The sequence below is a fragment of the Mirounga angustirostris genome, unplaced genomic scaffold, assembly GCF_029215605.1.
Source record: "Mirounga angustirostris isolate CCGP_5_RB_7025 unplaced genomic scaffold, mMirAng1.0.hap1 SCAF_5, whole genome shotgun sequence".
Classification (NCBI taxonomy): domain Eukaryota; kingdom Metazoa; phylum Chordata; class Mammalia; order Carnivora; family Phocidae; genus Mirounga; species Mirounga angustirostris.
This window is the reverse complement of record NW_026991713.1, coordinates 78,511,347-78,523,694: the sequence shown is the minus strand read 5'-3', so window position 1 is coordinate 78,523,694 and position 12,348 is coordinate 78,511,347. Positions and strand designations below refer to the sequence as shown.

Below are 12,348 nucleotides of genomic sequence, written 5' to 3'. Positions count from 1 at the left end.
CCAGTGTCTCCTTGTGGATCTTTGAGTTACATCTTAGATTTGAACACACTTGTGGATAATGTAATCAGGAAAGATCTCATGGAATTTGAATTCCCTGGGTCCTTTTCTTTATTCTTCATGAAGTATCAGACTTGAATAGTCCTTGACAGCTTCTCTTTCAAACATAACTCCATTTCCTCTCTTAATCTCTAATACTACTTCCCACTCCCATCCCATTCCCCCCAAAAAGGATGATCTGTGCACATGCTCTCTTGCATATAATGGTTGAAATGATGTTAACCTATAAATACAAGGTATTGCATATCCCCAGTCAGCCCTAAACACCTTAAAAATTGGAGGCCTCAGATCCATAAGCATCACTTAAATAGGATTGTGAAGGACTGCTGTCTTACCCACAGCATTTCTTTTCTTTACAACCAAATGGGGAATGACATCATTCCAGTTTTTGTTCTATTTAGAGAAATAAAAGTTTGTAGTGGGACCCAAATTCTTCCTAATCTATTGCATATTTTGCTCTTAATACAGGTAAGTGTGTTAACAGACCAGGTAGAGGCTCAAGGAGAGAAGATTCGAGATTTGGAGTTTTGTCTTGAAGAGCACAGGGAAAAGCTGAATGCTACAGAAGAAATGCTGCAGCAGGTATGTTCAGAAGCCTGCACTGAGGTGGAATTTTCTTGCTGACCTGTTTGAAGTGCTGCATTTGTATGTCGTGTTCACTCTGATGCAGGAATAAAGTTCATGATTCACCTAGACTGGCATATTTTAAGCAAAAACCTAGAGTAGCAGGGTCTCAAAACACATGCACACAATAGAAAGTAATTAGAATCTGGAATAAAATATTGATAGTACTGTAGGTAATTTTAATGTTCTTCTTTAAACTTTGATATGGTTTCCTAACCCCCAAACACGAGCATATATTTTATGATTAAGAAAAAAGATAAGTACCATATATGACTTCTACTGGGAAAAAAAAAAAAAACCAAACTTGTAATGTACACACACACATGGTGCTCGTGGACGAGAGGACCTATAATATAGTGGATAGGGTACGCACTGGAGGGAGGCTGTTTCAGTTTGAGTCCTCACTCTGCCATTTCCTTGCTATATGACTTTTGGCAAGTTCTTAACCTCTCTGTTCCTCACCTTCCTCATTTGTTGAACAAGGATAATTCGTGAGTTATCTTTAGGAGTTTCCACTTTATAAGGTTATTTTGAGGATCGAGCCACTTAAAACATGTCATCATCAGTGTTCTCTTCAGGCTTAGCAGCATTTCAGGTTTATATATATGTGTGTATCTATATAATGTACGTCTCCCCAGTAAGCAAGCGTACATTTAGTTCTCAATGAAGGTTAACTGAAGCAAATAATTTTTTCAAATTTTATCTGTCTAGTGATTAATCTTTACCACATTCTTGACTTGATAGTTACTGCTTTGCAGTTGTGAGACACATCCGTATGTGTCTGTTTATAATAAAACAACTTTTGAGTGTATTTCTTAAATTGTAACAGGAGCTTCTGAGTAGGACATCCTTAGAAACTCAGAAGTTGGATCTGATGGCTGAAATATCTAACTTGAAGCTAAAACTGACAGCTGTAGAGAAGGACAGATTGGATTATGAAGATAGGTTCAGAGACACCGAGGTAAGTGACAACCCCCGCTTTATATACATATGCGTGTGTGTGTGTATATGTCATACACATATTTCCAGAGCAAGTTGAAATTCCTTGTAGGCGTGAGGGAGAGGCAGCTAATTACTACATGCTCTCGTTCATCCGTGCTTCTTTTTAAGAATAATCTTTAATTACATTGACTTTTTTTACATTGACTATCACTAAATGCTCATGGAAATATTTATTGTGAGACTGTTGATGTGAAATTTTTTTTTTTTTTAAAGATTTTATTTATTTATTTGACAGAGAGAGGCACAGCAAGAGAGGGAACACAAGCAGGGGGAGTGGGAAAGGGAGAAGCAGGCTTCCCGCTGAGCAGGGAGCCCGACGCAGGGCCTGATCCCAGGACCCTGGGACCATGACCTGAGCCAAAGGCAGACGCTTAATGACTGAGCCACCCAGGCGCCCCTGTTGATGTGAAATATTAATCCTTTCATTAGTCTTTAGAAATAACTTTCAACTTTATGACATTTGCAGCTTCTCTCTATTCATCTGTCTGTCCTTCTGTCCATCTATAGTGGTTTTCTTCATTATGAAAATAATGGGTTTAAGTGTATCACTTTACTAATAGCTCTCTTTAAGTTATACTGATTATTTGCTATATAATAAGTAGGTTTTAAAATGCGTACAGAGAACATGCTTTCATTATATAATCATAAAAATCAGATTTTTAGAGTTTATTTCATTTGGCCTTCTACTTTTGGTCTATTCCACACATAAATCATTCCAAATAAATAAAGCTCACTATACTTTTGTGAAAAGTACCCATTTCTGTGGTTAACCATGCTTTGTTCTTTGTACTGTTTTATTGTTAATCCGGGTCTTTTATTTGCTTATTATTTGTTGTTGGGGAAAGAGAGCCTATCCATTTGAAATGTTTATTTGGAAAGAAATATGAAGAGCTGCAGGACTTTGTTATCTCCTAGGGGTGTCTCTTCTTTTTTCTCTCTTTTGTTTCCTCGGTTGGCATATGGAGAGTTCTCATACTGTATTAGAAAGTGGGTACAAGGAAGGGGAGAGGAGAATAAATCATTTAAGTATTTTCCCCCTCTATTTTCATTTCAAGCCAACTCTGTACCATCATGATACGAGATACATTACATATGTTCTCCACTGTATGCAAGTCCTACGTAGACTGGATTTAGTGAGATTAACTCCATTGCTGTTTTCAAAATTAAATTTCCTGCCAAAGACGGAGCTCTAATGGAAAGTCTCGGCATATGTATTACTTCCTCAGCAGCAAAAGGAAATCCCTGACTTAGTTCACGTTTAATCTTCTAAAGCTCTTTGTCAGTCACCTATATGAGCATGTTTCTCACTTGATTGAGACTAGAGCTCTTAAAACAGAACTTAGAAAGTTACCCAATTTCTCTAAAATTGTCCCTTTTGTGCTTTCTTGAAAAATCTGTTTGGATATTTTCCTCTTTTTCCTCTCTCTCGTTCCCTGACCCCACAGTTGCGATAGAATTCAGTCAACAGTTGGACAACATGCTGTGGAGCTTACTCTGGTGCAGGGAAAGAAGTTACAGTATTCAGGTCCAGAGTTGGCCTTTTCCATTGTATGCATAAAATTTAGGGGGAGTCTTAACCTGCAGAACTGGTTAATTTGGATCCAAGATGTTAACCAAACAATGGGACTAAATCGAAGTGGATGCGTTATGATTTTTTTGTAAGACTCCAGAGCAATATTTACATCTCTTGAGTTTGTCTGTGTTTTTAAAAAAGATGTTATTTATTTATTTGAGAGAGAGAGAAAAAGAGTGCACTCGCGTGAGTGGGAGGATGGGCAGAGGGAGAAGGGAAGAGAGAATCTCAAGAGACTCTGCGCTGAGCATGGACTCTGTCATGGGACTCTATCCCATGACTCTGAGCCGAAGAGCAAGTCAGAGGCTTAACTGACTGAGCCACCCAGGCACCTCTGTCTGCATTTTTTTTTATAAAACTTTTTTTTCTGGTGCTTCCTTGCTTCACTCATGCATTTTCAATCATAAGCAAAGTGATCCTGTCATCAAACTTTCAATAAACTCAATCCTTGATAATTTTCTAATAAATATTCAGTACTATTGGTAAAAAATAATATGCATACCGAGAGATTATAAACTATAATCTGATCAACTTTGTTACATATGACAATAAATAAAACAGTCCTCAAAATTAAAACTGAATTGAATATGCTCATTTTCCTATTCTTGTTCCCTTAATAAAAATAAAATGTTTGGGGGGGGTGCCTGCCTTGCTCAGTCAGTAGAGCATGCAACTCTTGATCTCAGGGTCATGAGTTCAAGCCCCTTGTTGGGTCTGGAGCCTCCTTTTTAAAAAAAGTTTCCCTGGCTGTTTCATGAATCCAAAATTCTTTGTCTTAGAACTTTAGATTATTTGGAGATTAATTTCTAAGAAAATATTGGAATGGAGAAGAAATATAGGCACTTCCTAAAGATTAGGGGTAAAAACCTTGAAATCCTGGAATTTTGAAGACTTGCCTGTCCCAGGAATGGCTGATAGAAGATGCTTAGCATTATTCAACAGTGCCCCCTTCTGGTAAGAGTACAGATGCCAGAAATTGAGTTTTCTGTAGAGCCTGAGTTTCTCTGAGAAGGAAAAGGGAACAGTAACAGGGATTTTCTTTTTAAAAAGAACTGAAATTCTGATAAGAAATTAGTTAGAAATAATTTGAATTCCATTTTTTTTAAAGTTTTGTATCAAGGAGCTATTTTCAGATTTTCCAGCTTGAGTTATTAGGGGAAAACAGGACTTTTTTCAGGTTGGAGATTTACATTCATAGTTACAGTGTTGCCACAAGGGATATTTGGGTAGGGCTTTTTTTTCTTTAAGAGAAAAATTATTTCAATTTATAATTCTGTTTTCTTCAATTACTTGTTTTTTGCAAATTGTAACTATTTCTTTTTTTTAATACTATTTTTATTTTATTTATTTATTTGACAGAGAGAAAGACAGCGAGAGAGGGAACACAAGCAGTGGGAGTGGGAAAGGGAGAAGCAGGCTTCCCTCTGAGCAGGGAGCCCGATGCGGGGCTCGATCCCAGGACCCTGAGATCATGACCTGAGCCAAAGGCAGTCGCTTAACTGACTGAGCCACCCAGGCGCCCCTGCAAATTGTAACTATTTCTAAAAAAAGTGGTAAAATAAAACAATACCAAATAGGAATTCAAAGCTGCTAGCCATGAGAAAGTGGAAAGATATATATTAAAAAGACCAGGCAGATGAAGGAAGATCACTAAGAATTCATAGTATGCAAGGATGATTAATAAATGGAAGGTAAATAAACAGGAGAAACTGACTTTTTCCTTAGACTTGAATTCTGAACACGTCTAGAATGTTATTAAATGATGTTAAACAGTTCCTGACCTCAAAGGAAAATAGATATTCCTTTACTGAGACGCTGTGTTAATAACAATTATAATAGGGGTGCCTGGATGGCCCAGTCGGTTAAGCCTCTGACTCAATTTTGGCTCAGGTCAGGAGCTCATGGAGCCTCGCCTAAGGCTCCGTGCTCAGCGGGGAGTCTGCTTGAAAATTCTCTCCTTCTGCCTCTCGCCACGTGCATGCACATGTGTGTGCTCTTTAGAAAAAAAAAGAAAATAATTATAACTAATGAGTAATTATGATACACTACTGTTAAGTAATTATATAATTAGGAAAGGCATCCCTTTCCCTATGTGTGAATCATTACGCATAGAAGTTTAGTAAGAAAGGTTTATTTCTTCTAGTGTTGTTTGTTTCTTTTTTGTGGCATTTTTGTATAATTCTGTCATCTGTTAAGTTGCGGCTCAGGAATAGAGGACTTGTAAAAATGAGGAATAAAAACACATTAACCTTTGGTGGGGTCTTGATGGCTTGTAGTAAAAAATAAATCCTCTCCACAATATTTGAAGTTGGTATTGTGTGGCATTCTGATTCCCTTTTCCTACTGTCTGGGCTCTGGACAGAAATATGTTACTATTTCTCAAAACACTTAGACAAGTTTTACAAGCAAATTATTTTTTTTTTTAAAGTGGAAGTAGGAAAAGCATCTGGCTGTATTTGTATTATGAAAACCTTAAGATTATTTTCCTTTTCCTATTCTAAATATAACATTATATTATGACAATGTATTTGTAAATTACAGGGCCGTCATCCACCTTCAAGTTGAGAATCCTTGGTTTAAAAGATTCACATTTCAAAAAAACAAAAAAAGATTTAAATTCCATTCCATTCTCCCAGACTGGGTTGATGAACAATCTATATTTTTGTTAGACAAAGGAAGAAATCATAAAAATGTTTTTCATAAATAATCCACATATCACTGAAAAGGCCCTAAAAGTAGATGGCTTTACTAAAGAAAATTTTTCTAGTTAATTTTAAAAGATGGAATCTATATGGTGATTTTTAGTCCAGGAATAGCTGATGATTGATGGTACATGATTAGCTACCTTTCTTAATCAAAATTGAAAGTCACCTTTTAACTCTTAATCATAGGAAACAAACTGAGGGTTGCTGGAGGGGTGGTGGGTGGGGGGATGGGGTAATAGGGTGATGGGCATTAAGGAGGGCATATGATGTAATGAGCACTGGGTGTTACATAAGACTGATGAATCACTGACCTCTACCTCTGAAACTAATAATACATTATATGTTAATTAATTTAAATTTTTAAAAATTACCTTTTATTTCCATAATCCCATCATTGTGGGCCAGAGGCATTGAGAATTTAGTGTTTTAACTAGAAAGATGCTTTGGGTCTCAGGGAGATACACGTTTATTTCCATTTGTCTGATCCAATTCGTACAACTTGAACTTAGACACTGTCGACTTCATATCTCCAAGCTGCTATTTTGGCATAGATAGGTGTGTTGCCACTTTCCTAATGTATTTCATTGTTTCTTCTTTGACAGGGGCTAATGCAAGAGATCAATGATTTGAGGTTAAGAGTCAGTGAAATGGACAATGAAAAACTTCAGTATGAAAAAAAGCTGAAATCAACTAAAGTAAGTTTTCTCAAAGGCAAAAATTTGTAAACACATGACTCACTTATCTATGATCGATAATATAAGTTTTCAACTCAATAGATGATAAAGAAGGTATTTTACAAGTGAATGAAATTTTCCCCCAAGCTGGAGACCTTCTTGAATTTGGACACCACTATTCTGAATAAAAATCGGGGCTTTAACTAGTCTAGTAAAATATAACCTGTTATTTCTCTTAGTTAACCTAACCTCCTTTATAAACCGATACTATTTTCTTGGATATTTAGGCTTGTCTTTTTCTATCTGTGGTTTCTTTCACACCTCTGTCTCTCTACCAGTCTTTAATGGCCAAACTTTCTAGCATGAAAATCAAGGTGGGTCAGATGCAGTATGAAAAGCAGCGGATGGAGCAAAAATGGGAGTCACTGAAGGTGTAGTAGACTTTGGGTACTGGGGTCCTGGGCCTGTTTGCTTTCTGGCTTGTGCTGTTTTGCCGTGATAGTGTTTTTAGTAGCATGTGCATTCATCGTGTGTGTGTCATCTATTTTTTAAAAATACATTTAAAGCTGATGAAAGGGACAGTGAGATCCCTGTTTTCAGAAACATATTAAATAATTAATGAAAAATAATAAAAGTATTCATTAATAAATTAGATCTCACCCTCTTAGAGTATCTGAGACCCAAGCATATGGTAAAATAGTTGCAAAAATGCCACCTGTGGGGGAAAAAAAACTATATCATGGCAGTGAGTTGAAATTACTGCTTAAAAGAAGCTTCTTGCGGGGCGCCTGGGTGGCTCAGTCGTTAGGCGTCTGCCTTCGGCTCAGGTCATGATCCCAGGGTCCTGGAATCGAGCCCCGCATCGGGCTCCCTGCTCAGCGGAAAGCCTGCTTCTCCCTCTCCCGCTTCCCCCGCTTTGTTCCCTCTCTTGCTGTGTCTCTGTCAAATAAATAAATAAAACCTTTAAAAAAAAAAGAAGCTTCTTGCCAGTGCTACTGAAAAAAAATTCCCTGTACTTGGGATCCACGCCTATCATAAGTAAAAAGTATAGGGCCAGCTTTCTTGTTTCATTGGAGATCTTCTCATAGTACTAACATAATACATACATTTAGAGACTGAAAATAAAATGTTTATCAAATATAAAAGTACATTTATTAGCACTGCATAGCTTTATTTTCTGTGTAAATACAGCCAGCAAAATTTCAGTGCTAAAGCTAATTCTTCACCAAAATTAAACTGAAAATTAAAACATTAGTAAATAGAACACTGGACTGGAATCTTTAATAGCTAGGTAGTAAAAAAGAAGGGGGGGGGGTTCAAATCTGTTTGTTAAATCTTTTTTTCCATTCTTGTAGGAGCCTCTGTTCTTTTATTTTGGTGATAAGGATGAATTACTTAGTCCCATGATTTGCCTAACATTGTTCATCACCTGCTACTTTACCCATTAATTAAGCTCTGCCTTGTCCAGGGAACATGAGTGCCATCTTGAAATACTAAATAAATCTCAGTCAAGTCTTAATACATATTTTCCAATTTGCGTTTTATTTTGCTTTTAGGACACTAAGTGTCTAATTTGATTATCATCCTTGATTAACTTGGGGAGATTTTATTTAACATAAGATTTAAACCTTAGGGCTACCCTGGTCCTAATTATACTTGAAAAGATTTTGTTTTAATTCGGTCACAAAGAAACTTGAAACACTATGCCAGAATTATTATACATTGACCTTCATTAATTGTCTTGCTTCCTGCTTCCCATTGCCACTGTCTGGTTTCTGAAGTCTGCATCTAGATTCCTATCGTTTTTTGTTTCATTCCCCAAAAACTAATTATTGATTTAAGAGTTAACATGCTCCCTGAATAGCCTCTTTTAGTCATAATCTGCTGTTTTGAAATGAATTTATCGTTTGTAGGACGAACTGGCATCTTTAAAAGAGCAACTGGAGGAGAAGGAATCTGAAGTAAAAAGGCTACAAGAAAAATTGGTGTGCAAGATGAAAGGAGAAGGGGTGGAAATTCTTGATCGAGGTGGGTACATACATTTGACATTTGTTCTCTTTGTTAGAATCCTTCCTATGCAACCCTCTCTCCCTTACTCCTTTACATCTTTTACATCTGCAAAAGAGCCCAGTGTTAGCCATGTGTCATTTCAGAGAAGGGGGAAGGCTAGCAGACATCAGCTAAGCCCAGGACAGCAGAGACTCCTCGGAGACTCTTTCCTATGCCTGGGGATCTATTAGCTTCCTCTTCAGCAGCTGGAGAAGGGCAACTCTGTACTTTATCGGGTGTTTATTTTAGATTACTAAGTTGTAAATTCTCCCAAGAGAGTTCTTGTTCAGATCGTGGTACAAGGGAGTGACAGAGAACATTAAAAGGAATGATTATTATGTCCCAGGATTATTTCCCTCTGAACTGAACGTGAAACAGCACGAAGTAAGAGATTTAGAAACCTTTCCTCTTGAGAGAAGAGAGGAAAAGACTTTGCATCTTTGGAAAATCAATGAAAATTTCTTATAATGGATTGAGCCCTCGACCTGCTAGAAAGCAAAAATAGGCTAATTCTGTTTTTTGAAAACGTGTGTGAATTTATCAAAAATTTTTCTCGTAATTGAGGAGGTTTGTTTTGAATATTGTATGGACTGTAATTTTTAATGTACGTCATACTTGATAGAAAATAACTTGAATGGAATGTGTTTTTTATGTTATATTTGGAAATATAAATGCACGTAACACCTGACAACACTAGGTTCGGTTTAACCTTTCCTTGCTATTATAAATCACTGTGGCATGCAAGCTACCAAAGCAGCTTCTGATTCTTTTGAAACAAAAAATTCCATTTAGTGTAGCTTTAGTACACTTTTATATATCATGTGAACATTGGTAACCTCACAGTCTGAACAGTGAAGGGGTTGAATTAGGTTACCTGTGATGTCTTTCTTGGCTCTAGAAAACCCTGGCTTTATATCCCTGTAGTTGCAATTCCCTATGGATCAGAAAGCTCAAGTCATCAACCATTGAAGGAAATGGATTTTTTTTTCCTTTGTGTATTTTGGCATATATAGAATTGTTGTTGTGTGTTTTTTTGTTTAAGTAAGCTCTACATTCAACGTGGGGCTTGAACTCACCACCCTGAGATCAAAAATCACATACTGTACCAACTGAGCCAGTCAGGCACCCTTAGAATTGTGTGTTTTTAAAGGACATCCACAGTTAGGTCGTGTTTTGGGGTTTTAAGAATAAAATGGAATTATCGGACTTGTGGCCAGAGGATGTGGTAGATTAGTGGTGCCCAAAGATGGACACTGGTCTGTGAACTGCTTGTCACCAACGCACAGCCAGATAAATACAAGGGTCGAGAGCAATGTTTAGAAAGTTCATGGCAATCTGATGTTGGCAAAACATCTAACTGTGTGATTAGTGGACTCATCTCATTAAACGGGGGATACACTGTGTCAGTGTCGTTGAATTTGAGTGGTGAGTTTCATGTGTCCTAAGCAGTGTGCTGGGCACGTTCAGGAAGGCCATGTGTTGAGCTGTAACAGAAATGTAAGAACAACCAAATCATCACTAACGGTATTTTCACCACGTAGAGCATAAGGAGTGCTTGTACTCCATAGATCTAATTTTAATATACAAGAAAATCAAGGTTCACAAAGATGAAGTGAAAGAGGTAGGAGCTCAAATTTAGGTCTTTGGATGAATGATATTCTCTTTCTAACCTTACACAGAGCATAGTGTATTGTAGTACTATTCCTAAAGTCACAAAATAGTGTTTAATATTCAGTTTTTATAGGGTTAGAGTTTCTTTATTTTAGGTTAAAGACTAAATAATATTGCTTTTAAAATATTTATTGTTGTAAGTATATACTAACTTCCAATTCGATGGGTTTTCCTGCACAGATGAAAATTTTAAAAAGAAGCTCAAAGACAAAAGTAAGGTTTTTGGTGTATTTCCATCAGCCTTTACATTCACCAAAAGTACTACTTGGACTGTTCTTTGCATGTGTTTTAAAACATTTCTCTCACCAAAGATGTGAAGTTGCTTCATCGATAAGCTCTCCATTTCTTCAGAGTGTACAAAATAGAGTGTACAAAACAATAAAAACAAAGAGTAGAAGGTCATTTTGCTAATTTTCTGATTCAGCCCTTTGGCTCCACAGGATACAACAGAGCACTCAGAGTAGTGGAAGTGAGAAGCATTTTCTTTGTAGTTCAGGAGACAGAGGGTCAGAAGAGAAAGTTACTTTTCAATGTCTTGTAGCCCACTTTTTCACTGATATCTATCTGTTAGGAATTAGACACACCCTCTCAGTGTTACAAAAGAGATTGTACCCAGGCTGATTAACAGAACCCAGATTATATAATATCGTAAAGATAAGTCCTTAATTAATAGGTTCTTCCCTCCAGATATTGAATTCTTAAGTCAAGAGAATTTGGCACCAAAAAAAAAAGGCAGTTTCTACAGAATATACCTTAATTGAAAATGTTATATCAGTGGTGAGCAATGCACCACTATTTTAAAAATTATCTTAAGTAGTAGTTTTTTGTTTGTTTTTTTTTCCCTCAGAAGCAGGTAACCTTAGCTTGAGTTTTTTAAATTTGTGATTTCATTTTAGGTTGGATGTTACATCTTAAAATATTGGTTCTTTTATTATTAAAGTAATGTGCTTTTGTATTTGTCAAATTTTAAGCAAAAATCACATTTTACCTTACTTTGGCTTTACATTTTAAAAGTGTTGGAGATGATGTTTATAGATGAAGCAAAGTACTTATTATCCTTCTGTATGGAACCTACAACCAGCTTCTTAGCATGACTACTCCTATAAATGCCACATTCCATCAGGCTCTTGCCATTCATGTCTCCATCTTGGTTAAAACTGAGTATCATTTTCTCTGCTTATATCATCATGTACACTCTTCATTGCTTTCCCCCACTGCTCTCTAGGTTTTTTTTTTTTTTCTTTTTTTTGAAAAGTCCGTGTTTTCGTGGTTATGGCACTGAAATTTCACTTTCAGTGTTCTCATGAAGATTTTGTTGTTGCCTCAAGAGAGGGTAGTTAGCTCTCTCCCTTACTGTTTACTTTCTGGAGTGATGACCATTCAGGTGATATGGAAAGTGTTCATTTTTCAGATTTTCCCCAAAAGAGGATATGGATGGTAAACGTTTCCTTAAAACATTTCAGTCTGCAGACTCAGCCTCTTGTTATTGTCACACACATTAACGAAACTGACTTCTGATGTGATGTTGTGATATTTTCAGATATTGAAGTGCAAAAAATGAAAAAGGCTGTGGAGTCTTTGATGGCAGCAAATGAAGAAAAGGTATCTAGATGAAATTAAAGTATTTATGTGGATGTGTACCACCATTTTGATCATTCCCTGCGTTTTTTGGAGATATGTCAGTTTGGAAGAACATACCCTACACCCTACTGAGGTGGAGGGACAAGCATTCTCCCTTTCTGCCCTCGTGTGCCCGCTCTCGGTGGTGGCAGTTGTCATTGTGACTGTGTGTAGAATGGGGACCAGCAGCATTGGCTCCACTGAGAACTGCCTCCCCCTCCTCCCCATGAATCTGGAAAAATGTACAAGCCCTCAGATCATTTCTTTATATTCAGGTGGGAAATGAGAGAAAGGATACCATCCATAGGGCATGCATTCTGGGCCAACATGAACTCTGAAAGGGGTTGCCCTTGACGACCTCAGCTTCATGATG

The 12,348-nt window shown here is 37.0% G+C and overlaps 1 protein-coding gene across 11 annotated transcripts in view; it reads left to right on the top strand.

The window, feature by feature from the left end:
- PPFIBP1 (PPFIA binding protein 1) overlaps window positions 1–12,348 on the top strand; it is a 177,914-nt gene that overhangs the window by 133,890 nt on the left and 31,676 nt on the right. For 6 of the 11 annotated variants that reach the window (XM_045873703.3, XM_064591470.1, XM_045873705.3 and 3 more), the window contains 7 exons: window positions 526–639; window positions 1,511–1,642; window positions 6,564–6,656; window positions 6,974–7,066; window positions 8,549–8,663; window positions 10,536–10,568; window positions 11,896–11,957. In XM_045873703.3, the coding sequence (XP_045729659.1) occupies window positions 526–639; window positions 1,511–1,642; window positions 6,564–6,656; window positions 6,974–7,066; window positions 8,549–8,663; window positions 10,536–10,568; window positions 11,896–11,957 (642 nt within the window). The remainder of the gene's footprint in view (window positions 1–525; window positions 640–1,510; window positions 1,643–6,563; window positions 6,657–6,973; window positions 7,067–8,548; window positions 8,664–10,535; window positions 10,569–11,895; window positions 11,958–12,348) is intronic. The other 5 variants (XM_045873708.3, XM_045873707.3, XM_045873712.3 and 2 more) reach the window with 3 other exon arrangements.